General features: G+C 37.0%; 1 protein-coding gene across 16 annotated transcripts in view; it reads left to right on the forward strand.

Moving 5' to 3' along the window:
- The window catches only part of FOXP1 (forkhead box P1), a 691415-nt gene extending 664372 nt beyond the window's left edge, over positions 1 to 27043 (forward strand). For 13 of the 16 annotated variants that reach the window (XM_043986904.1, XM_043986912.1, XM_043986933.1 and 10 more), the window contains 7 exons: positions 4294 to 4495; positions 4605 to 4684; positions 5290 to 5391; positions 9921 to 10042; positions 12036 to 12105; positions 16959 to 17125; positions 22302 to 27043. In XM_043986904.1, coding sequence (XP_043842839.1) covers positions 4294 to 4495; positions 4605 to 4684; positions 5290 to 5391; positions 9921 to 10042; positions 12036 to 12105; positions 16959 to 17125; positions 22302 to 22446 — 888 coding nt within the window. In that variant the 3' untranslated portion in view covers positions 22447 to 27043. The remainder of the gene's footprint in view (positions 1 to 4293; positions 4496 to 4604; positions 4685 to 5289; positions 5392 to 9920; positions 10043 to 12035; positions 12106 to 16958; positions 17126 to 22301) is intronic. The other 3 variants (XM_043986961.1, XM_043986896.1, XM_043986887.1) reach the window with 1 other exon arrangement.
- The last annotated feature ends 649 nt before the right edge of the window (positions 27044 to 27692 follow it).

Below are 27692 nucleotides of genomic sequence, written 5' to 3' on the forward strand. Positions count from 1 at the left end.
GGCATCATAGAAACTAGTGTTTACTCCATGTTAATTTTTAATATCACTTTTTCCCCAATTATATAAATAACCTACCGATTTATGAACTTCTAGAAAATATTTGTAAGTTACAAGGGGAAAAAAAGCCCAAGCAGTCTAAATGCAAACTTATATATTAAAAAAAAAGCCCAACCTCTCCAACAAATTAGTTCCAAGGGGGAACCTATAAGCCAAATTAGAAGTCCTAATGATTTGTTCACTTTGTTAACTGATTATTAAGGAAATCATAAGATGAGCTCTGCCCTTTTAGGAGTCTGTCTGCCACCATGTATTTTTCCAAAGCAGGTTGACTCCAAGGAGGGACCTTCTGGCACAGTCACATCTGCAGAGGGTCTTGGTTTTATAAATTAATTTATTTGGAACCTTGCTTGAATTGATGCTTATATGGACTGTGGCAGGCTAGCTCAATTGCTTTGCGTATGGTGCTAATGAAGCCAAGCTCATGGGTCACATCCCTATGGGGATCAGTTGGCTTTACACTTTTCCATTGCCGTAGTCTGTTCCCTTAACCCTGACCAGCTATCAGGTAAATGTGTGCTACTGAATCACTAGGGTAAGCCCTTCAGGAGGTTGTGGTTGGATAATTGCAAATTTACCAGCAAAAGGAGAGGGGGCAGGTAGGGAACAGGTAAGAAAACTACTTGAAACAAATGGCTTTGCTTGATGGAGGGTCACTAGTGTCATCTTTCCATTCAAATAAACATTTACGTGCCTGAAAAGCATTGGAGACTGAATCTCTCCCCCTTCCTCCCTCCCTCCCCCCCCCTCTTTCTCTCTACCCACCCCCATCTTTTTGTCTTTCCTGACAGAATATTTTATTTCAGGGATATTTATAATATGTACATAGATGAGTAAATACAAGGTAACTTGAGAAAGAAGAGGGGCAGCTAGATGGCGCAGTGGGTAGAGCACCGGCCCTGGAGTCAGGAGTACCTGAGTTCAAATCCAGCCTCAGACACTTAACACTTACTAGCTGTGTGACCCTGGGCAAGTCACCTTAACCCCAATTGCCTCACTAAAAGAAAAAAAAAAGAAAAAAGAGAAAGAAGGGAGTGTTAATGGAGTAGAGAAATCCAGGAAGATTTCCCCAAAGAAGTGACACTTGAGATAAAGAGGGTCTCTAAGGGCCATAAATAAGGTGGTGTTGGTGATGTAGGGTATAGTTTAGGAATGGAGGGAGCAAGAAGACTTGGTATAATTTAAGCAAGGTAGGAGATGAAATGTGGAGTTTGGTAAAGAACTAGTATTCTACATGTAGAGAATGTAAAATAGAGTAATGTATTAAATATGCAGCTCCTAAATATTTTAATCGATACATTTTGTTTTGATGTAAGAAGCTTTTTAACAAACAACCCTCTGGAAAAACATATATCCACTGTAAACCATTATGTAGGACTTCTTGGTGGAGTAATTGCAATCATGTTAATTTCCACTTTTATTTTTACCATTGGTTAAAGTCCCTTATCGTAAATCCTTTGGTAGTAGAATTGGGATTGATTTTTGTTGTCTTTAAGCCTGTCATCATTTAAGCTCTTATGCATGTCATTCTTTTGGCTCTACTTCCTTCACTCTGCATCAGTTTATAGGGAACTTCCCATATTTCTCTGAATTAAGTTGTAGTCACCTTTTCTTGTTGAACAAGAGTATTCATTTACACCTGTAGGCCACAATTTGCTAAGCCCTTCCTCAGTTGTTTTTCGCCACTTTTTGCCATTACAGATATTGCTGCCATGACTTTTTTGTTTTGTTGTAAATAGCAAGTCTTTTCTTGTTGTCCTTGAGGCTTAAATTCAATCGATTAAAAGGTGTGAACAATTCAATAACTTTTCCTACAAAATTCCAAAATTGTTTTCCAGAACCAATTCTTGCTTTTTTGCCACCATATTTTACCTTAGAAATGAATGTTTCCTGAATCTTTCAGAATTTCTTTTTAAAATAGAAAAAAAAAGTTCATAAGACATTAATCTGTGATGGAATTCTAAATACAACGTTTAGTAATTTGGGGTTTTGTTTTATTCCTCTAATGTGTTTGGAAACCAAATAACTGTTTATAATCCCTCATATGAAAATAAATTTAAAGATTCTTTTTAGAATGGAAAGATTGGCTTATATATTTATATGTATGTATGTATGTATATATATATATATGTCCATTTGCATATATCTTATTTTAATCACAGATCAATAAGTTGTCCCATTCCCAAACAGCTCTCAATAAATGACATGATAATAGAAATATAAAGACAGGTAAATAAACCCTTTCTCTGAGTGATGTTTATTATGAAGGGTCTTAAAACTATTTTAAAATTATTTTACCAATAGCATATCAAGGAATTGATTTCATCAGAGTAGTGGTGTGAAACTTCTTTCAATGCAAATCTCAGTCCATCTATGATAGTCTTGAAAACTAAAACCTAAATTTGTGAAGTATTAAGAGTTTTTTGTTTGTTTTTTAGTTGTGTGTATCTGGATCAAAGCATAGATGCCGACTATTATAATAAGTGTATTAAAACCAGGTATAATTTTTTTTTTGTTTTGTTTTTGTATGGCAATAAGTGTTAAATAACTTGCCCAGGGTCACACAGCTAGTAAGTGTCAAGTGTCTGAGGCTGGATTTGAACTCAGGTCCTCCTGAATCCAAGGCCAGTGCTCTATCCACTGTGCCACCTAGCTGCCCTCATTTTTATTTTTTAGAAGAGCCACGTTGAAAGTCTTCCCCTTTCATCTCTCATACATTCATACATATGCAATACCCACAGAATCATGGCAAATTACTAATGATTAGAATATTTTGTACAGGATAATGTCCAAAATATTTCAGTATAGCAAAATACAAATAGTGATAACCTGCTCCTATTTAAAACATTTGGAATAAAATAATTTGCTTTTCTCAACCTGATTTACCTATCCTCATCTTTCCATTTAAAGCTCCCTATGTACCTCCTACCTACATTCCTAGTCTTATTTCCTATTTTCACCATCATGACTTCAGTACTTCAGCTAAACTGCCCTTCTAGCTGTGCCCCAGAGCTTTGTACCTTCTGTCATTTATTCCTGAAAGGTACTTCCTCTTTCTCTTCACCTCAGTTCAATTAAGCACCTGCTTTGTGCCCCAGACACTGCTAAGTGGTGGAGATCCAAAGATAAAAACAAATATCTATGCCCACTACACCATTTATTTCCTTCACAGAGTCCGCAGCTTCCTTCAATGTTAGCGCAGATCCCATTGCCTATGTAGGCTTTTCATAATGCCCCCTCCTTCTCAGCTGTTCTCTCCCTCTTGAAATTACTTTCTATTTTAAAATCCACTTGGCATTTACTTATCTTTGATCATGTTGTGTCTACGCAGTAGAATGTAAATCCCTTGAGGGCAAGGACTCTCTTTCATTTTTGTCTCTATCTCCCACCCAGTATCACTGTGTCTGACACAAAGAAAGTGTTTAATAAATGTTGACTAAATTAGTAAATCCAACAAATGGAAAATCTGAAGACACACCCACCTCTATGAATATCATCATGATGTTAATTAGTATATATATATATATATATATATATATATAAAATACTGTTTTCTAGAACCATGAAGAAATAACTTTGTGAAAATGTTTTAAAGAAAAGCTCATGTTCAGAATTGTCTCAGCAGTCATTTCATTATAGATTTTAATCCTATCGTCAGTGGATTTTTGTACAATTTGGTTTCAAGGAAATTTGTCAGGTTTGCTTTAAAGGGAAATGAAGATACTGAATTCTTCCTTGGTCAAGCGTTTCTTGATTCTTCTTTCAGGATTGGTTTGAGATACAAGAAAAAAAAACAAAACAAAAGATCCATTTCCCAGCCATCCCTGTATCTTACCACAAACACTTGCCCAAGACTGAGAAAATGATTACCATTTTTGCTAATCAAAAATACACCATCAAAGAAAAATTCTCTTTTTCAGTGGAAACTCTGCTTGGGCCTCCATTGATGATTAGATGTGCATCCAGTAGGGGCAGCTAGGTGGCACACTGGATAGAGCACCGGCCCTGGAGTCAGGAGTACCAGAATTCAAATTCGGCCTCAGACACTTAACACTTACTAGCTGTGTGACCCTGGGCAAGTCACTTAACCCCAATTGCCTCACTAAAAAAAAAAAAAAAAAAAAAAAAAAAAAAAAAAAAAAAGATGTGCATCCAGTGCCTTATTCTTGCATGGCTTTCAATGAGTTTCTTGTTAGGAAGGTCTTTCCAAACAGAGTTTCTTGCTTTTCTTCCTAGTTGAATCTGGTATCAAGTGTCACACTCTCCAAAACAGCATCAGAGGCTTCTCCACAGAGCTTACCTCATACTCCTACTACCCCTACAACACCCATCACTCCTGTCACCCAAGGACCTTCTGTCATCACTACCACCAGCATGCACAATGTGGGACCCATCAGAAGGCGGTACTCAGATAAATACAATGTGCCCATTTCTTCAGGTAACTGCTTTACTCCTCTTCCTATGAAACCTTCCATTTTAGATTACTACATACTGGCATTTTGATTTTTGGAGAAATGAAAATTAACAGTACAATGATTCTTATTTAGCAGATATTGCGCAGAACCAAGAATTTTATAAGAACGCAGAAGTTAGACCACCCTTTACATATGCATCTTTAATTAGGCAGGTAAGTAAATTCTTCCAAAAGAGAATCACGAAAAGCACACGTGTCTATGTACATCTTATATTGATGAAATAGATTTTAAACCGTTTAGTATGCAGGCATGCTCAAACCTTTTCTATAAGGTTTTTTAAAACTGCAATATATAACATAATTGCTTTTGATTAAGTATTACAATACGATGTGATTATTAGGAAATTCATTTCACACAACAGTGAAAATGAGCCTGTTTAAAGATGGCAAGTCAATTATCACAAGCTACAGTAATCTCTGATCCCTAGAATTAATCTGAGCTCTAAATAATTACTGAGCTTTAATCAGCTAGTGAAATGTTTTGCATTTCTCTTTGATTCTGCTTTATGAATGACTAATAAATTAATATTTCTGTAAGGAAACAGAAATAAAAACTCAAAACAATTAGATAATTCCATTTTGAATTTTGCTATTGAACTGTTAAATACAACCATTAATCTTAGATCTTTTTGTGAAAGTCGTCTTAGGATTTTTGCTCCAGATCACAATGGTTTCATATTTTCAGAGAAAGGTATGATGGTGATGGTGATGGTGATGAAATGGTCATAAATCCTCTTCCATTCTTCTTTATCTTACAGGCTATTCTTGAATCTCCAGAAAAGCAACTAACCCTAAATGAAATCTATAACTGGTTCACGCGAATGTTTGCTTACTTCCGGCGCAATGCAGCCACATGGAAGGTAAGCCTTTCCATACACCTTCCTCTTGTCTTTGGTTTTTTACCAGGTCTAAAATAGACACTGCCAACAGATGACATGATACAGTTGTAACACCACGAGGGCATTAAATCTATATTGCTTGTTTTGACACACAAAAACGATCTCATCCACAGGAATGATTTGAGATTTGGCAGGAAACTTCTTCCGTCTTTGAAAAGCACTAATTGAAGCCTCTCATTATTGGCTTTCTCTCCCATGATTATACCAGTTCATCTGTGGTTGTTGCTCTTAGCAGTGAAATTCTATCTTTCCAGCTGGAATATGTAGGATAAAGGAATAGAATGTTATATTGGGCATGTCTTGTTACTTACACAAAGCTTTTATTCTTCTAGCCCTTCACCCACAACCATCATTAGTGGAGATGGATAATTTGTTTCCCAATCAATTGATACCTGGTTAAAATATTCTATCATCTTGTCACAACTCTCGGGATTATAATTAAGTTGGATAAAAATTAACCCTTGGATGGGAAAAGCCAAAATTATATAATCTAGGCTATTTGTTTTTCAACTGACTGGTGGGTTTTTTTGGAGTATGATGGACTTGTCTTTCACAACATAAAGTGGCTTTAAACATAGTCACCACTCTCCCTCCCCAAACAAATATCCTTTTCCTTCTGAATAGAAAAAATAATACTGGAATCCTCCCATCACACTCTTTGCAGTGTTCTCTCAGGAACCCATTCAGCTTCACCATTCTATGACTTTATATGATTGATGGGCTTAAAGCAAGTTCATCTTGGACACCCCATTTAAAGTCCCCAGTAGGATAAAATTGCAAGGTATTCTCAGGAAGTGCACCAGCAAAGTTCCAATGAACTCCCCCTAAGTTTCTCTTTCTCTTTCTCTCTCTCTCCCTCTCTCTCTCCCTCTCTCTCTCTCTCTCTCTCTTTTCTGAGCCAATTACTAGGAGCCAAAGAGCTCCCTTTTAGATGATGGTGAGCCATTATCATATGTGTTATCTGCAGCATTAGATGCTGGATTTTGTTTATTTTTTTTTTTCTTAAATGATGATAGGAGCTAAAAATAGCTTGTGCCCCCAAAGTGGATAAGTATTATTTATTTTATCCAAAATACACAAAATAATCCCTTTGTTATATCTTAATGATAACTGCGATGGAAGAAATATTATTTTGTGTCAAAATACTTTTGAAAGTAATTTTTAAAATTATATTACACTTATCTTGTATAGGATATGCAGATTAAATAGGTAGACCATCTCATGAATCAATGCAAAGGAAAATATGGCATCTGAGATAAAGATACATACAAAGTTTGTCTTTATGCCTAAGAACCTTGAACTTTATTTAGAATTTGAGTCCAGTACTACCCTGGTCAAGATTGAGGAAGCTATAAAGCCTAATAAGTAAAACAAGACAAAACAAAACAACTTTATTTAAAATGACAGAAAATCCTAGTCATTGACATAGTATGTAGACTCAGGTTTTCAGATGTAACTTTTTCACATGCAAAAATTACAGGTTAGGTGGCATTAAATAGTGCTACTCATAGTTGAAACAATTGAATGTCTAATATATGTATCTTCAATTGTACCCCCAGTTCTTATTTACATTATCATCTATCGTAAATACATAATTAGAAAGCTAGTTAAGGTTGTGTTTGAAAGGAGCCAGTATTTTTAGTATCTACCCTTTTAAAAAAAGTATTCCTTTCAGATAGTTAGCAATATAAACATATATGTGTATATACATACACACATAACCTTAGCTAAATTTATATTTTCCTTGGCAAATTTATATACATAGTCGTAAAACTGAGATAATGAAATCACAGTGTGTTTTTTTAGGATTTTTTTTCCATTTACCAGTCTGTATTCTGTATTTTTTCACTCCAGTTAATTGCTTTAAAACGTTAGCTAATGATTGGGATTGAAATATAGCAAATATTTATCTAATGCTTTGAGATTTGCAAAGCTCTTAACAAACATCTTATTTTTCTTCACAACATCCCTGGGAATTAGGACTATTATCTCCATTTTACAGATGACAGAACTGATGGAGAGAGACAATATGTAACTTGACCAGGGTCACGTAGCTAGTAAGTAGCTGAGATCAAACTTGAACTCAGGTCTTCCTGCTAGGTGGCGCAGTGGATAGAGTACCGAGCCTAGAATTAGGAAGACACATCTACCTGAGTTCAAATCCAGCCTCAGACACTTACTAGTTGTGTGACCCTGGTCAAGCCACTTAACCCTGTTTGCCTTAGTTTCCTCATCTGTTCAATGAGTTGGAAAAGAAAATGAAAACCATTCCTATATCTTTGCCAAGAAAACCCCAAATGGGATCACAGAGAGTTGGACACGACTGAAAATAACTGAGCAACAACTTCCTGACTCCAAGTTCAGTACTCTTGTCACTGTACCAGTTAGCTGCCTCACTCAACAATTATTCATGTTACCATTCGTTCTCTACATGTATAATCTATGCTTGGATTTGTTGTGAATTTTTTTTTAATTTGTTTGATTTGTCACCTTGCACAGGGGTAGTTTCTTATATGCTATATGGGCCATGTTTCTGTCAAGCACCTCTTTGGAAATTGCCTTAAGAGCCTGTCTCTGAGCCATATGGACAGAAAAGTAAAGTACCTCTTTCCTTTTTTGTCATAGCTAGTTTTTAATTTACATTGGGGGTCTGTTACAGCAGAGTTCAATACAACCACAGGGGCCATCCAGTCCAACCGGCCCAAGAACAATATCTTTCTTGATAAGGTGTTCAATCCAGTAGGTGTGATCAGCAGAATTCTCACTGATTATTAGTTCTGTAAAACTTGGCTCTAAATGACTTTTGCCTATTTTAAAAAAAAAAGATCAAATTCACTCTTAAAGAGCAATGGCTCACATGGATGGTATGCCTAAGAATGTGCAACAAGGCTCTAAAGGCAGCTCCAAAAGTTGTGATGGAGAAATGTTTTGAGAAATGAAAAGCAACATCATTGGACTATATAGTCTCTAAAGGTGATGACTTTGAATTGTATAGTACTCTTGTTTTGTTATGAAGTTCTAAGGGGTTTGGCTAAAACAAAATCAGTCCTAAAGAACTATAAAACCATGTATTACTGAGCATGTTTCAATGTGCATTGGCAGAAAGAATTCCTTACACAGAGCTCCCAAAAACAATAAAATTACAGGTCTGGTAAATTTAAAACAAAACAAAATCTTGAAGCACATTTCCCATGAGCCACCACAGTTTCCCCTTGAGATCAGAAAGTTTTAGTCTTGGAGCTTACAGATTGGTGATATGCCCATGTACCATGCCTATGACAAATCTGAATAACTCACCAACTCAACAACAAGAATTCTGGCTCTTCTGCTTTCTAGCCATGCCCCCTGGCCACAGTTCCTTCACCTGTGAATTAAGGATAAAGATTCCTCTCTTATTTACTACTCCCCAGGGTTGTGTGGCTCAAGGGAGGCTGATGGCAATGAAAGTGCTTTGAAAACCATAAAGTGCTAAAAATGTAAGAGTATTACTCAGTTTAAAGATTTTACAGGGGAAAAGGGTTTTAAGTCAAATATGAAAAATTAAGAAACCTCTCAAGATAGGGTTGTCTATCATCCTGAATCCAAAGAAAGATAGAAGAATCAGTGGTTTATACCTTTGCTTTAAAGTACTTTTAAATAAGTGTGTGAGCATCTTAGCTTAGGAATGACCACCAGAAGGGCACTTTCAACCATAAGGAAGAAACATGTGTCTCTAACAGCAATCAGCTGCAGGGATCTCATCATTTTGCCACCAAGAGCCCTTCCCATGTGTTCTTTTGGCTCTTACTCAGTTCAGTAAGTCACTTGCCAGCAGTGAGGGCCAACTTTTGTTTCTGTATATTAAGGGAAGACATGGCTTCATTAATCGATGTTGATCCATGGGGTGAAGTAGGAGTTGGGGGATATGAGGGGCAGTAGTGGCAAATGGAATTTAAAGTGAAAATTATCCCATCAGCAACATGTGGAGAAAGTTTCTGATCCCTCAAATAAAACTTCGAATGATGCTTAATATATATGAGACTAATAAAACTTTCTAAAGCCAAAACCCTCAATGAGCATCTGATATTGTTAACTCAGAATTTTTCTTTCTCTGTTCTGTTAAAATAATGCTTTTTTTTCCCTTAGGAGAGGATTTCACGGTTTAAACATCTTCTATTTTGAAGATATATTAATAGTGCTGTTATATATGTTTTGTAATGTGAAACCTACTGTTGGTTGGTGTGCATACACAAAAATTTTTTACTCGTTATAATTTCAGTCTAGTCACTGGTCATTTCTAAAGTACTGATTCCTAATTTTGGTCCTGAGATTTTATTTTCAGTTTTGGAAAAGAAAATCGTAACGGCGTACCAGTGGTCCACGGGGGTGGCAGATAATGGGATGATTTTACAAATGCAGACTGTTAGGCTGAATTTACTGCTGTTTTTGGACAATGAAAAGCCTTTTCTTATAGAAAATTCTGAATTTTTTCTCTTTTATACCTGCTGCAGAATGCAGTGCGTCATAATCTTAGTCTTCACAAGTGTTTTGTGCGAGTAGAAAACGTTAAAGGGGCAGTATGGACAGTGGATGAAGTAGAGTTCCAAAAACGAAGGCCACAAAAGATCAGTGGGTATGTCCACCATGTTTGAACTTCTTAGCCTAGCTTGGATCATGCTTACAGTTTCACGTAGAGGCTTTTGGCTGCTAGACGGCATTAGACGAAGAAGGCGGTTTCACGTTGTTTCAGTTAAGGGAACAAAAAAGCATTTCATCACTACCGTTTGTATGCCCACCAGTCTCCCTGACCCTGCTTGCTTGGTGTCCGTTGCATCACATGCTAGTAGCTTGTAGGCGGCAATGCATATTAACCCTCACAAACCATTTGCTTATGCTTATCGCATTTTATTTTCTTTTTCCTTTTCCTTGTATTTGACGTCTGTTCTACCCCCAATCCCGCGTCCCTTTGTTTCCACTTCATCTCCTTTGCTGCTGCTCTTGTCCCAGGGTGCCATTCGCACCAACCTCTCCCTGCATAAGTGCTTTATCAGAGTAGAGGATGAGTTTGGGTCCTTTTGGACTGTTGATGATGAAGAGTTTAAACGTGGCCGCCATATTCAACGAGGCCGTCCTCGAAAATACTGCCCTGATGAAAACTTTGACGAGCTTGTTGCACAGTAAGACTTTTTACTTGCTTTTATTTTTTTTTTCTGCTGTTGCTTTGCTTCGCATGGTTGACTCATCTCATGTAGTTTTGCATTTCACCAATAGTGATGCCACACTTTCTTATGATGGAACGAAGTTTTGTGATTGTACATGTATTGCTCTTGTTTCTCTCAATACCAGTGCCTTGAATAATGCTTTTTTGACATCTTTAATGCAAATGTTGGTGTAGTAGGATTCAGGAACTTATTGGGACCCTTTAATTGAACAACTGATAGTGACCATGTAATTGAGATATATTGTACTAAGTAGAAAGGCAACTTTTACTTAGGTTTGGAATTTGCATTTAATGAGGCTCAGGTTAATCTCTTCCTGCTCTTCATTCAGCATAAAAAAATAGAAGTGTAATAAAATGAATGATTGAAATGCTCCCAACATTGGAAAAAATTATTAACTTCTAAACATTTTAAAGATGCACTTTAATTCACAAACATTTCCTAAATGCTTACATGGAAAGATCACCAAATGTAGGCAGTCTTCCTGTTGAAAGCAACTACTTTTCCCTGTTGTATCTCTTGTGTACTGATTGAATATTTTGACTTTAGTTAGGCCATTGAGGTTTACATCTTGACCTGGTTCATTAAAAAAATGCAGTGCCAAATATCCTTCTACGAGACTCTTGAGTTTCAAAACAGTTGCACATCTGCATTAGTAAAGAGAATTTCTTCACTAGGATATAGTTTATTATATATAAATTTTTATATTATATTATGCTATACTATATACCTTATTATATTATGCTATATTGTAATATTCTTCCCAGGTTTGGATCTGGTACCAAAGTTTGACACAAAATGAAACCTTCTGACATCTCCAGAAATATTCCCCTTCCTATCTCCTATTAATAACTAAGTGATCCCCCAGAGGTCATGTCCAAGGACTTACCCCACTGTTTCCCAACTAGTGGGTTTCATACATTTTGGCTTTATTAAGCATCCAAGCACTTGCTCCATCAGCTTTGTTTGTCGGTGTTACTAAGTTGCCTGTGGCGACTTACTTACTGCCCTATGTCGGCTGGAGCTTTCTGTTTTTTTTTTTTTTTTTTTCCCATCAGACCTTTGGTTTGGGTTAAGCTTTGGATGGAAGGATGTCCTACAAGATTTCTTGTTTGCAAAAGAAATTCCTTTCTCCAGTTGGAGAACCATAACTAGTACTACTCCATAAAGCTTAGCAATGTTTTCAAGCAGGTGAGCCTTAAGACCCAAATGCCCAGTTTCTAGGTTTTTTAATTCATATGACTCAATATAACCTAAATATAACCTTTTTTTTTTCTGGGAGAACCTACTAAATGTGTATTTTGTCTGAATTGGAAGGAAAACCAACAGATTTGAAAACAGAACTTAGAGAGCAAAAGGAGAGTTGATTGTATTTAACTTTGAGTTTTTATCTTTTTTCTTATGCAGTAACCCTTCTCTTATTAAAAATATACAGAGCAGCCACGCCTACTGTACACCTCTCAATGCTGCTTTACAGGTAAGATTAATGACTGTACCAAAGATGCAACAGAGGCATGTGTCTTCCCCACTCATTTCAAAATATATTAGCCTTGCTCTAATTAGATATTAAATTTTAATTCCGTTAAACTTTTTTCTTAAGTGCACAAAGCATCATAGTCCCTGGAGGCAAACACATATCAGGCTGCTTCAGCATTAGTCGGATGCTTAGCATTTTGAATATTGTGGCAAAAAAATTAAAAGTTCACTTATTAATATTTATCAGCAGTATCATAATTTCCATCCTCTTATTTCAGAATTTCACTTGAGGCAAAAATACCACAAGTGTAATTACTCTAGCACAGCTATTAATGTGCTGAATGATAGGATACTATGTCACATGACCTTCTATTGTTCCTGGCTTTAAAGAGAAAGCATATCTTTTTTTCTTTTAAAGTCTATTTTAGCATATTTTTCTTTTGTTCTGAAATCAGTGTTTAGTTCACTCTGTAAAAGTGAACTGATGATACAGATGTTTTTGTTTAAACTATAGAGATGTTGGAGAAAACGTCTTTGGATTTTCTGCAAAACAGGCAAGATTATGTAACATGCCCATAGAATTTGATGTTGCCTACGGATTCAGAGCACATTACATAATCTGTATTTCAGAAGGGAAGGAGGAGTCAATATTAGGCAGGCAGGAGTTTGATTCTCTCTCAGGTATTACTAGGGAAGCCTAGTGGTTGAAGAAACTTTCCATTGCATCCTCATTCTTGTGTGCCTGAGCCTATGTCAGGACGAGAGTGAGCAAAACATTTGCAGAGTGTGAGCGGGTTGATTTCCAAACCAGTTAAAAATACTCATGTAACTTTAAATTACCTAAATAATATCTAGGTCCCTAAAATTGTTCATCCATGACCAATCTACTCCTAGAGAGTTAGGGTGTGTTAGTGTTCCTTTTTCCTTTTTTTTTTTAAAACCACATTTGCCTTAGCAGATTAGTTCTAATGAGTTTTCAAAACTTTTAAATAACAGTTTCAAAAAACTGAAAATGCCTTTTCCTGATCTTTTTTTCTTTTTTTGGATTAAGTGGTTAGTGATTTGCACAGTGAGCCCCAGATCTGTAGGGGACAGGTTCCACACATCACTCAGTTCTGCATAAACTCTCAATAAAGGACTAAGTATATTGTGCACAATTAAATTTGGGAGGGAAATTGATCAGACTTATCATTTAAGCAATTTCATTTTTTTTCCCCAAGCAGGAAACAAATTAATTGGAGAAATGACTTTCTGCATTTCTTTTAATTATTTTAGTTGACACAGTAACTTCAGAAAAGCAAATGTGAAAGCATGTGTAAAGGCAGCCACTGTAAATACCATTCATTAGTAACTTATTTTCCCTGGAGTCGTATGAAGTGTGAATTTAAAGGCTGCTCTGTCTCTGGAATAGTATTAAGATTACAGGCACATTTTACATTCATGAGGCTGAAAGGCAAAAATGAAATGATCCTGCATTCCTCTGGATTCTGTTAACTATGTGACTAATTTCAATTAGTATGCTTCTCATTACAGAACTGTTCATGTTTTATTTCTGAAACATGTGGTGATGTCGTCATCTTTATCCATTCCTGTTTTCTTTGATAACCCCAAAACTATCTTCAGATTTTCCAGGAGAGTAGATTCTCTCTCTTTTGCCCACAATAGATGAATGAATTAATTCTGATCAAAGTCTCATGGTTTTTTCCTCTCCTCTACTATTTTGGATCCTTGTGGATAGACAACATCATAAGACACCTCTCTGCTAGGTTAATTAAATGAAGGAGCTAAGCAATGTGGTGATACCCACAGCAGTTCTTCCATTATCACCCATTTCCAAAGAGAAGCAAAAATAATAGTGGCATAATCCCTTTTTCAGAAAAAAATGGAAATCTAAAAAATCTTAAGGAACATAATGTGGCATTCAGGGTGGCATGGTACACACCATATAAAGTGGGACCACATGATCTACTACAGAAATAAAGCATGGAACTCATTAAGCCTAGGAATAGTGATAGTAACTAAGGGTAACAGTAATGCTTTTGCATTTATAGACTCCCTTTTTCCAGAAGATCGCAAAATGTTTTACTAACATGGATGGGGAATATTTCAAGTGCTTCTGAAACATTATTCAAGCATTTCAGTTTTTTGGCAGACGTACGAACCCTGAGGTGACCTTATAGCCTTTGTGTGGGGATAGACTATAAGAAATTAAGTCTCTTTCACAGGGAAAATTATCTGCTTGCATCTATACTTATATCCTAAGCTAAGAAACTGTATTGTAAGCCACAGTGGGTTAAAGTGTTGAATTTGGGTCATTGGTCAGGTTATGTTTTTACCTTTAGTCTAAGTCACACGGTTTATACCATAATCACAAAGTTCTCACATGTTTCAGAAAAGCAGAGATAGTTCTCCTGTCCTCTCTTCCTCTTTTCCTGGAGTCAGATTATGTAGGCTTCTTTTCCATTCTGTGTGCCACAGTGTGAGTGCATAATGGTCAGGCATTCTTAATTAAAAAATATGTGCATATGTATTTATCCAGGTTTTCCAAGTCTTGGCTATTCTTCCTCTCCTGAGCTCCTTTTACAAAGGTAAAATTAGAAACTTCCTTTGTAGAGCAAAGAATGAGAGTAAGGCAAGGAATGAAAGTAAACAGTTACCCTGGAAGTGGTTGCCCCATCTAACCTTTACCTCCAGTGTTTGGGGGTAGCATAGAGACAAGTATCTGAAAACTGAAAGAAAAGAAGCATTCAGCTTGTTCCTCCTGCTGCAATATTCTAAAGTATTGGCGGGAATTGTAATTAGCCTTTCCCCCAGCAAAGTTCTTGCTTTTAAAAAGTCTCTGTGTTGATGCCTCTTTGCTCTTTGGCTTGAGTTCAAAATATCACCATCCTAAGATGGAGGCTATATCATTTGTACCCAGGTTGAAACCATGAAGTAATGAAAATATCAGGAGAGAAACCTGATCTTGTAACATTCCCATTCTAGAGAAGTTGGAGTAACTGTCCCCAAAGAAATGCCCATCTTTTGGTGAGGCATGACCATTGGGTTTCAGTGAAGGCAGCTAGGAGGGCTTTTGCCCAGCTGCAGTTTGCAAAAAATAATTCTGGCAATTGCTTTTTCTCCTTGCTCTGCCAAAAAAAAAAAAATGCTTTATTGCAATTACAAGAGATCTGTGTGGAAAAAGTACTTGACTTAAATTATTTCACAAACTGTAGGAAACTAGGGAATGCTCAAAGTTGCTGTTCATCAAAATGAGTTCACCACATTTGGAAACAAAAACAGAGGAAATAACCCTCTGATTTCTTTTTTTTAAAAAAGGCAGCTATATAAATTCAAATGTGGAGAGGAAGAATGGGAGTAGGCTCTCAAAGAGACTGGCCTTGGCACTAGTCCATCAGCCACAGCTGTGTAGGTGAGTTAGCTTAGCCCCCCAAATATGTGGCATGTAGTGGGAAGTCTTTTATGGATTTGGGGTTTATACCACGTGTGAGGCTGGGATCATTTTAATAGGCATTCTCCTTGCTGCTCAGCTACACAATTTAGAATCTTGCTGCCTAGGGCCTACCTTCCCCCCTGCCCCAACACCCCCACGCCCCCAATGTACAAAGGAAAGCTCTTCTTTTCTTTGGTATCAGGATTTACCCAACTCTCTGGGCCTATCATGGAACTTTGTTCACACAGGATGGAAAAATCAGGCCTATTGTAGGATCAGTGAAATAATGCTTTTGATCATTTCTGATCTCTGACTAGGGTTGCTAAAGCTTATCCTCAGTGGAAAAGTTCACTGGAGCACTGTAGCAAAACAAAATTTTTAGGTACAGTGTGTACTTAATGATTTCAACCAGTGTAGTGTCTCATTCCCCAAATTATAGGAAAAGGATTAAAATTGGATGGGAATTAAGCAAGAAACGTATTGAAGGTCTAGATTTGAGGCCTTTTTTTTTTTCTCTCATTTTTCACTACTCTTTTTCTTGCCTTCCAGAGTTGCCTCATGATTCTGGATCTCTTTGTCTATTTAGACATTTAAAAAAAAAAAAAGCACCTAAGAAAGAAGAGATGTTTAACCCCCCCTTTTTTTAAAGGACAAAATATTTCAGAAAATATTTTATATCACCATCACAAATTCACCTATAATAGTTATACCCAGATTTATAAAAAAATCATTAAACAGGGGAATTATATCTATATTTCTGCATATACACACATATATATGATTCATATTTTATAATCTACTTCCTCACTATAGGGTAAATGTTTATGGAAGTTCTCATAAGTTGGGACTGTGCAGTCAGAATAATCCTATCAAATCTATAATATCCAATAGTGGCATTATAAAGATGGATAAAAAAATGAAAATTGCATTATTTTTCACTGTGATCTGTAAATATTCAATTTTTCTTGAAAATAAAGCGCCAGACAGAAACCTCATATTCAGTAGTCCCTTCTCAGCCATGCATTAGTACTAAATGCATGGAACCACTCAATCCAGGTTAACTCCCCTTTGGGGGAAGGTGCCTTCCTACCTCATACCCTCTCAAAGGTTCTAGTATCTGGAGAAAGAGATTCTCTCCTGTTTCTTGGGGTTAAAATATACAGTCATAAGGATCTCTTAAGACTTGAAGCTTGAAGTATATTGTAGCATTTAGAGTTCTTGAGTTTATTTTGTTTTTAAGCAAATTATATGATTACTCTGACTCTAAATCCATTAGAAACTCTGTTTGCCAGGAAGCAGCGCCTATGAAAATGAGCTCATCATGATTTAGTAAATGAACCTATAATACACCCCACCTATTTATCATGAGCATGTCTTTCTAAGCCTTATTTTTTCATAGACTCTTTCTGTGTTATTGGCAGGCTTCAATGGCTGAGAATAGTATACCTCTCTACACTACTGCTTCCATGGGTAATCCCACTCTGGGCAATTTAGCCAGTGCTATGAGGGAAGAGCTGAATGGTGCAATGGAGCATACCAACAGTAATGAAAGTGACAGTAGCCCGGGCCGTTCCCCTATGCAAGCAATGTAAGTATAGAAAAACATGGTGGTTACTTTCTTGACAAGTGGAGACTCAGGAATATTTGGATAATAATCTTTTCTATCAAAAGGTGGGGAAGAGAAGAATTCATTTTCTGAACCTCTCACTGACCTAAGTATTCGTACGAGTTGTAGTTTCTGGAAAGGTTTTCATAGATTTGAGGATAAAGGGGTCACTGAACAACTTCCACATAAAGCCCATAATGACATGATCTCGTTCTATAATTGCACACAGAAATAAAGTTGTTAACTCATTTGCTCTTCTCTTCTTTATAGCCTAGGCCATCATCAGAGTGCCATCATCATCACCACCATCATTATTAGCATTATTGTGTAGTTCTCTGAAAATATTTTTGATTTACTCAACTTTCCAACATCCCAAGATTTGGGCTTCAGGTAGATTAAAGGAGTGAGGAAGGAGAATGGGTAGTGGATAGCACAAGGAGAGGAAGAATATGCTTGTTTATTAAGTTCTGTGATAAACTTAAGCTAACATTCCAAACACAGCATTATTTCCAGCCATTAATGACAGCACATAGGAAAGGCTACATGATTTATAGATTGCTCTTAAAATATCAAAAGGAAAATTAATAGGAGCATTATAGCAACAGACGGCAGTATAATGAGTGCATATATAACTGAATGAAATAATGGAAGCTTGCTGTCCATGCTAACTGTGAATGGCAACGGGACTGCTTTGTACAATAGGAAAGGGTAAGGCAGGAAGGGTGTGATGGCCCCGTGGGTGTGTACAGTATTTATGGGGTGACAGAAGTGAGTTTGTGTGGATGTAAATAACCCCGACCCTCCCCTAAAAAAGAGTGATTATTGAATACTTGAGAGGGAAGCTGGAGTTCTAAAGGTCTTGATATTCGTGTTCATTTGGGAAGTTGATGTCTTTAAGGAAATGAGGCACATTCATATCTGTAACACTCTCAGCGCTTGCTGTAGTTTGCCTTTCAACACTTTGAGCAAGTGAGCAAAGCTTAGGCCACAATTTTCCAGCATCTAGTTTTAAGGTCATGTCAGTGACTAAAATGAAAAAGTGGTAAAAGATTTAATTTGTTGTGATTAGAATCAAAAGGAATTAATATATAATAATGTCTCCCCTGCCCTGTTTTTTTCCACCTCCATATTCAGGGTAGGTGGGGAGGGAAATCTGAAACTCAATGTATTTTGATATCCCAGCAGTATAACTCTACTAGTGTAACCCTCTTCAAAAGAACTTTAAACTGGCAATAGTCATTTTTCAATTAAGATGGACAGACCCATTTTAAAATGTTGATTCTGCTGTTAGAGAGACTAATATTTTTGTGTTCTCTAATGCTAATGTGAGTATTTGTTGTTTTCATCTTTATCATGTTGGTGTCCTTCTGAATTTACTTTTAGATATTGAAGTAGCTTATTCTCAATTGTACAGCAATGCTTTTTTCAGGCTAAAGTCCCCAATGTTTAGTTGATAGAGTGATCTCAGATGATGGACAACCTTTGAAATTATCCAAAAAATCTCTGACAGGTATCAGGGTAATGTGTGAGGAGCATTTTGGGAAAGCAGACTTAGAATTCATATGGTCAATCCAATAATAGACTCCATACTGCCATCTGTTGCTATATTTATCTATTTATTAATTTACTCATTTAGTTATTTATTTGTTTGTTTCTTTACTTGTTCATTCTTTTATTTCAGAATTTGATGGGGGCAGCTAGGTGGCGTGGTGGATAAAGCACCAGCCCTGGATTCAGGAGGATCTGAGTTCAAATCTGGCCTCAGACACTTGACACTTACTAGCTGTGTGACCTTGGGCATGTCACTTAACCCTCATTGCCCTGCAAAAAAAAAAATAAAGAGAGAGAGAAAGAAAGAAATATCCACCCAGGATATTCTGAGGTGATATTGTGGATCCCCGGAATTTAGTAATGTAGAAAAAAGTGGTCTCTGAGTTTCTAGTGAAACTTGGGTTTCAAAAATGCTTTTCAGAGAAGGCAAAATGCATAGTTTGTTGCTCAGATTTCACAGGTTTATCCTGTTTGCTAAATGTAATTATATGTCAACAGCAGATTTCCTCTGCCTACTATCAGTGTCATAGACAGTTACTCTTTGTGACCTCTTATTTCCATTAAGTGCATTTTATAATGGCATTTTTTCATTCTCCTCCAATATGCACTACCCTGCTATGATGCAAATTGTTTTTTAACTGTTCCGGGATATTGGAATAAATCAAGCCTTAAACTTTATCACCAGGTTTAAAGGACCTTGTTAGCATGGCAACCCAGCTAATATGTAGTGAGTGCTCCAACCAAAGTCTTCATTCTTCCCACTTTTTCTGACACTCAGATACCACTACTTTTATTTCTCTTTTGAAACACTAGAAGTCATTGCCTAATTACAGCTCCAGGACATAACACTTTCATCCTGATGTGCTCTAAAAGGTAGCTACAAAGCAAACTGCTTCATGCTGTGTACACCACCACAACACAATTCCTTTAAACAAGTTAGTTTTATTGAGGAGAAGGAAAGAAAAGAAACAACTTTTTTCCAGAATGGACAAATAAAAGCATTACTCAGATGTCAGAGGAAGGGAACATTGCAGTTGATCAAGATTATTCACTATTAATCCTTCTAGAAGCAGTCTTTCTGTTTTCAAGAAGAAAAGGGGAAGGAGAATGTGGATTGGGCAGCCCCTCCCTTATGTGTGATGGGTGGCTCTTTGTGAAACCCAGTTTTAAACTTGCTTGGGATATGTGAATTATCTAGAGTGAGAAGCTCTGCAATATTTCATATTTTACAGCCTCACTTTTTATTATCTAAAGTAGTACATCCCATGTCCCATTTTGTAACACCCCAAGGTGTGTCTCCTGATATCTTATCAGAAACTAAGCTGTGAATTTTAATTTTGGTTTCCTGTGAAAAAACAAAACAGTCCACTGATAGGGAATTCATTCAATCAATAATTATGTATTAAGTCTCTAATATGTGTATACCTATAATATGGCACCAAAATCAAACAAAGTAAAGAAGAGGAGCTGCCTTCCCTGACTTCACACATCTGCAAATGCTCCATTTGAGTTGGGGCTCTCAGATCACAGGGAATGGTATGTCATGAAGGATTCAAAGATCATATGATCCTTCATGATGCTATGGAGAAACCTATCTAGGCTAGCACTTCTTCAATTTTAGGGGAGGTTCCTCCCACACACACATCATCCTAAAACAAAACTAATTTCTTCTGATTTTTTTCTGATGCAATGAATCAATTTATCCCATTTTCAAAACTTATTACAAGTCAAGTCAAAGGTTCCAAAGTCTAATAGAACTGAAAAACCAAAAGGAAGAAAGTGACAGTATCTTCTCCCATGCTCCTTATAATATGAGGAGAAAAGGACAACATTTATGTCCTTGTGTCTCTGAGAGTTAGTGGAAAGAATGAGATGAACATAGATCAGATGCCTCACCTATATTGGCATACGTGAAAGCATGGTAGGAAGCTGTGTCACATTTAAATTTTTGTTCTAGTTATTCATGGGAGTATGAACTTGCTATAAAGGGGTGGCATTTTTTTCTAAGCAGGATTCCCCAAACTTTATCTGAGTTGCATTAAGATTCAAACCACTTAGTGTTGGAAAGTTTCATATCTTCCAGAAAAGTCTAGGGCAGAGGTTCTTAACCTGGGGTTCATGAACCCTCAAGGGTGTCCTTGTATGGATTTCTTTGTCGGGGGAGGCATCTATGAATTTCTGCTTTAAAAAATATCTTAACATCCTCAGACACTTGACACTTATTAGCTGTGTGACCCTGGGCAAGTCACTTAACCCTCATTGCCCTCCCCCCACCCCAAATAATCTTAATAACTGTATCCAGTTTGGTTGATTTTCTTTGTAATCCTGTGTATTTTATTGTATGCATTTAAATGTATTATTCTGAGGGAGAGTCCATAGAGGCTTTCCCAGACTGCCAGAAGCATCCAGGACACCTAGAAAAGGTTCAGAATCCCTGGTCCAGAGTTACATTCTGCTTGTTTTTAATATGGTTTGTACCCTTTGTTTAGCGTTTGTACCAACATCAATTATTTAATAAGCCAGTGGTCTCCATTACTGCTTCTTAGTCCTAATATGTGATAACGTCAATAAAAATCAGTCCTTTCTCCATTGATAGCCCCACCAAGGAGACCATGATAACTCAAATGGGTGTTTTCCATATCAAAAGCCCCAGAACAAAAAAAGTAATTTGTATTTGTAAAGGATCGGTTGTAAATATGATTTACGAACAACATTTCTCAATTGTTATCATAGCAGTTTTGTATGATCACCCCACACTCCCCTGCGGGTTATTCATGGGCTAGTCCATAATGAGAAATTTGGCAGATCTCATCTCCGTAGAGCACACTGGTGCCCACTGTGAAGCCGGGGATCGTGTCTTGCCTTGTTTACAGCTGACAGTGTTATTATTCTCGTTAGGGCTCTGCTCTCTTATCATATTGTTGTGTTGAGCGGGCCTTTTCCTCGACGTTTGTGTTTCCTGGCAGGGCTTTTCTTCCCTTATTGACAGTTTGTAAAAATATGCATTAATTTGGAGTTTCAAGCATGTATCATGGTGTCTCTTTGCTGTGTTTGCTTGAAGTTGATTAATGATAGAACCTCACTTGGGGTCGTCCTCGGGAGAGTTGTTTCACAGGTTCTGCATGTTAACTAGAGAAGCAGAGCACACAGCTCTCAATGATTAGTCCAGACTCCAGGAGCTCAGTGGTCTGACAAACCAGCATTTTGTTGTACAGATGTTTATTTCACTTATTTATTTGAAGATTGTATTAATCAGCCTGATGTGTCTGCTGAGAGCATGGTTTCCAAAGTGGGGAAGAGATAATCCAGAAGAAAAAGACTTCTTTCAGGGAAGTTATTTCTTGGGCAGCAAGGAATGACAGAATGACTCATGCATTCCCCAAGAAAAAAGTAAAAAGTTTAATATTCTTTGAAGGTTTTTTTTTTTTTGAGCGATTGTATCGTGAGTTCTGAGAGCTTACTGCCTTTCCTCTGCCATCTTCAGTTTAATATTCTTTGGAAAGTCACATTTATGCTAATAATCTTTAGGAGTACACTCCTAATTAAATTGGAAACTTTGCTCCTTGTTCATGTTTTTCGGTTGTTGATTATTTTTTTTCCCACCTAGGCACCCTGTGCATGTCAAAGAGGAGCCTTTAGATCCAGACGAGAATGAAGGTCCACTCTCCTTAGTGACAACAGCCAACCACAGTCCAGATTTTGACCATGACAGAGATTATGAAGATGAACCTGTAAATGAGGACATGGAGTGAATGTCTGATATCCTTACCCTGAGAAATGAAGATTGGGAAAAAAGAAACAGAAACAAAACACGTCAAAGTCCGCTGTGAAATCTCTCCATTATTGTACAGTCTGGGGGATTTTCACTCCATTTTGACAACTCTGAAATGTGTTAACTCTTAGTGCCATCAAGTATCCCATTTGGGAGTATTTTTGATTTTTCTACTTTTTGTTGAAAAAAGGAATTTGTACTCTGTGCATTGGATGGACTTGTTTGGTACTTGGGATTTTCCTCTCTTACAGTCAACATCAGTGTTGTAAATTTGCTAAACTGATTCACTTACATTTAGCAGCAGACTTTGGACTGCAGTCCTGCCAATCACAGACACTGAGGACGTCAGACTGAGCATGCTCACCTAAACTGCAGATCAAGCCTTTGCCCAGATTTTAAGGATTCCAATGGACCACATATTTGCACAGTACTTACTGCATGCTGATTATCACTGCCTTTACTCCAATTTTTTTTTTTTTTGCTTCCATTTGGGATGGGGAAGGCCTCTGTGTGTGTATTGGGGGGTGGGGTTAAAGAATAATTATCCCAAACTTTTTAATGTATTGCTTTTTTTTTTTTTTGGCTTCTACTATACCATTTTAAGTTCTGACCTCAGGCCTCAATTTGGGCCCAGGGCCTCTTTGAGGCTTTAATGTTTTCTGTACTCTGTGATGAATGTTAATAGGTGTTTTTATTATACAAAGCTGAATGTCATTTTCTTGTTTGTAGTTTTCTGTCATTCATTCCAGTTTCCTTCAGATAGCACCCATGTTTTCTTTCAATTCAGAAAACATTCCGTTTTGGTCTTTGCAAAGAAGGTCCCAAATGCTGCACTCTACCCCAATGAAGGTTGTCCAACTCCAAAGGATGAAATCCTGCAAGAATGAGAATGAATGACAGACAGACAGACAGAGAACACTGTAGAAAGCAACGCAGATTCATTCCACAAAGCAGTATTTGGGAATTTTGTCTTAGGGTTGTTTTCTTGGCAGCCACAGTGATCGTTTTTAAATGCCACTTCATCTGTAACATCACCAGGATATTTAGCACCAATTGAATTCAGTAGCAGCTAGTATCAGTCAATCAAAAAGAGCCTACTATGTGTCAGTCACTGTGCTAGGCTCTGGGAACACAGACAAATAAGAGTGCCATGGCAGACACTCCCTTGTTTGACACAAGTTTGGATGGACCAACAGCTCTCTGAAGTAGTCCTAAGGATCTGTGCAGGGTACCCAAATGGGTTACTTTGTCTACAAAGTGGTGAAAAATGTCACAGACTTCACCAAATGCCATTCCTGAAAGTAGTGGTGTTGTCACTTAATTTAAGCATCCATCCATTAGGGACTGCTTGGTGGCATTAATCTGCTTGAATGCAAAATCTGATTTCAGATTGAACCTGTTATGGAAATTGTTAAGGACTGAGCCCAGGAAATGTTAAAGTGTTAATGATTCCAATTGTGCAAATCCTGTACTGCAGTTTTGTTGGTTCTACAATATTCCTATGCCAACTTGGATCACGCACTCAGAGTGAGAGAGATGATGGCGGTCTCAGGCCTGGAGCTTGCCTTTTGGAGCTCAGCGGTTCTCATCTCTCGCGATTGCGGAGAGAAAGCTGGAATTCTCAGTCACCTCAGTCACCAAACCCCTGAGCATGTTCAATTCTGCGACCACTTTTGTCACTCAGTTATTTATGTAGGATGGTAGCTTATTTTTTATTTTAGTTTGAAAGCCTTTCAGAGCTTAATTTATATTCTCCTTTGTACTTTTTTTCTAAAATTACCAAAGATATTACACAAAGGTAAATTATGTTCTCTGTTATATGCTTTATCGTATGAAGCCAAATATCCTCTTATTGTTGATCAAAGGAGGTGAAAGAATTTAGTGGGAAATGACAAGATATGGGCTATTGCTAACCTGAGAGAGAACTGCTCCTTTATTCTATAATAAATTTAGAAGGCCAAGTAGGTAATGGAACCAAAGTTGTTGCTTTTTTAAATTTTATTTAATTTTTTTTTGTGCACCTCTACAGTGACTGAAGCTCACTACTGTAAGGAAAAATATGGGGGCTATCAAGGATCAAAGTAGGGAACCAGTATTAAAGGAACTACAGAGGGGGAGAACACTCCCACAACAACAACAAAAAAAAAGTGAATGTATGTTGCAGAAAATTAGTGTATCCAATAAAGGAGACAGTTAAATAAAATTCAGAGAGAACAAGAGAAGCTTCCATGATTGAACTGGGACACAAAATAGATTTTCTAGGGGGAAAAATGTTTGTTTGACAGATAGTATGCCACATTTTCTTTTTCCAGGGTTGTGCTCTGATCACATCTCCAGTTTTGGTTTATCTTGGCATAATTTCTCAGTTTTTGTTGTTTAGGTTTTATTCACCATTTTCCACAAAGAAATAACACTCCTGTCCACTCGTAAGCTTGGTACAAGAAACAGAAACTTGATTGGCAGTTACTCTTTGGAGTTCCATCCACTCTGCTTCCCACCACACAAAGGGCAGTCTGTGGTCATTTTAAACTTACCCTGATGTGCGGGCAGTAGCCCGATGGGATCATGAGAAGTGGGCCCTGTATTTCTAAACTGAGTGGGTTGCTGGCTAGTTCGGTATTCAAAAGAGGATAAAAATCTGGTAGATTAGTTCATTCTCAGCATGTGTAGCTAGACATGAGTAAAGAGAACAGCATGAGAAACTGTTAGTTCGCATACCTCAGTTCAAACCTTTAGGGAATGAGTAAAAGAAAAGTACATTGCACTCAGTTGCACTTAGTTGTATGTCTTGCATGCTTAGTCTAAAGACTGTAGCAAAAAAATAAAAAATAAAAATAAAAAGAGAGAAAAATTAGATTTTATGTCTCTTGCGGGTGTCATGACCTCGCAGAAGAACCAACTGAAAAAAAAAATCTCAGGCTTTCTTTCCGTCAAGCAAATTTCACTCTGATTTTTACAGTTCTGATTCTGTATCCCTCTGAGTACCCAATTGCTTCCTTAGGGTGGGGTTTATTATGTTGTACATATATAGCCCGCTGTGTCTGTGTGAGCTTTTGTCTTTTTTGGGGGAGGGCAGAGGGAGGTTCATTTTTTAGATATTGTTCCTAAAAAGGAATAAATGCATACACCTGTTTGTCAAAACACCTTTCTTTTTTTTTTTTTTTGTGCAACTGCTTTATATTAACTATACTAAAAATAGCTTTGGGAAAAAAACCTACTGTATGTAATGGGATTGCAGAGTGTGCTGCACATGTATTTCATTTAGTTATCCTTGCTTTAAGAATATTGGATGACATTTCCTGACATGTGGGAGAAAAGCCCTGAAACCCCCCCCCTTTTTTTTTTTGGCTTTTAAATTGTAACATAGTTGACAGATTTTGTTTTGTGTTTTTTTCTGTTATCATTGATTGAAGCATTTTGTACAGTTGTGTTTTTTGTGTGTGTTAAGCTTTTTTTTATACTCCCCCCCCCCGCCTCCCCCCCCTCCACGTTGTGTTATTCTACCACTGACATTTCTGGCTGTCTTCAATGAGTTCCTAACATTTGAAAAGGAAAAAAAAATGTTGTTGAAAAATGTTTTCTCCTGCTGCAGTAAATATTTTGCATGATGAAAGTCCAGGGTCACACTTTCAAAGTTTATCAGTGAAGTAGTGATTAATAATGGGGAGTGTCAAAATATTGAACTTTTGTATAAAAAAAAAAAACTTTACAAGGTGCCAAGATGTAAAGACAATTTGTTACATGTTTTTTTTCTCAAAGAAAAGCGTACATTATGAAAGTAGTACCATGTATCAGGTAAACATGCTGTCAGGAATGAGGGTCCAGCCTTCCTTGTCCCCAGAGTTTGTAAATGTGAAACCTGTATGGTTTCTGCATTTGACTAGCAGAAAAATGACCTATCAAGGCTTATGTAGAATAATTGTGACTACCAAGCTGGCTGTCCCTTTTTTTTGATGCTGACATAGGATGGTTCTTACCTAATTCCCAATGCTCTGTCTCAGAATTGCTATGGGATACCTCAGATTTTCAATCTAGAACTACTGTGCAAATCACTAGATATTTTATCCAAAAAAAAAAAAACACTTTTTAAGGGGGGAGGGGGGAAGCCTTGAGAATTCTTGTAGTTTTCAGATAACAGGTGAGCCCCATTTCTTAAGATCACAAAGACCGTGCATAGAATGGTTTTCAATCTCTTTGGTACCTTTTAGTTGATAACTTACACCGAGTTTTGGGGATATTTAGAAAAGAGTTTTAGCTTTCTTATCTCAAGGATCAAATTGACAGCTCGAGTGGCATTTCACGGGTCTGCCATAGTTTATGAACTATCTGCTACACATAAGCCTTGATGAAAATGGTACAGTCCAGACTGTTAGCATGGTGCTGTGTGTGTATGTGCTGCCAGTAACGAGATTTTTTTTGATAAGGCATAAAAGAAACTCATTCCTTACATCAACTGTAATTCCATCATTCCATGTCTGTTGATACAGACAATAAAAAAAATGTTGTGTAGTCAGTACTAATTACTGACATTATAGCATTCTCAAATGCAATAAAAATGCTGGTTGTTCACACTGGTTGTACAAGTTGCCACAGCCTAAGTTTTTTTTTTTCTTTTTTTCCTCCCTGCTCTGCTATTATGTATTAGTCGAATTGCATTAGGCTCCATCAGCAGCTGCTTCACAGTTACCTAATTGTTAAAAGTCAGCTTTCAAGAAAAAAGGCCATGAAGCAACTTCTCCACACTTGCTGGACACACCAAGAACAAAGCAAAAAATGCCCACTTAGAAAAACTTTGAGAAAGGAGCCGACTTTTCTCTCAATTAAGCACACACTTATTTTCTTTATCAGATTTTATAAAGAACAAAATAAAGTGTTTAATAACTAGCATTAGTAGCAAACTGAAAATTCAGAGGAAAGTGATTTCATGAATAATTCATTAAAATTTCACATCTGCAAGATTATTCATCCAAATAAAATGCTAATGTCAAAAAACATGCACCGTCTATAATATTCTCATCAAGAAATCTTTTGCATATAATGATAAATGCTTAGATTAGAACAAATGATTTTATAAAAATATTCTTATCATAAAATTACACTGGATAAATGTTACTTTCATGGGAAAAAGAGTAGAACTTGAGTTACTAAATACGCCATCAAAATCATCTTGATTTTGAAATTTTGATGACATATCTCTAGAAGAAGTTGCTGTTTCTCTTACGTTCT

The sequence above is a fragment of the Dromiciops gliroides genome, chromosome 1 (assembly GCF_019393635.1).
Source record: "Dromiciops gliroides isolate mDroGli1 chromosome 1, mDroGli1.pri, whole genome shotgun sequence".
NCBI classification, from domain to species: Eukaryota; Metazoa; Chordata; class Mammalia; order Microbiotheria; family Microbiotheriidae; genus Dromiciops; species Dromiciops gliroides.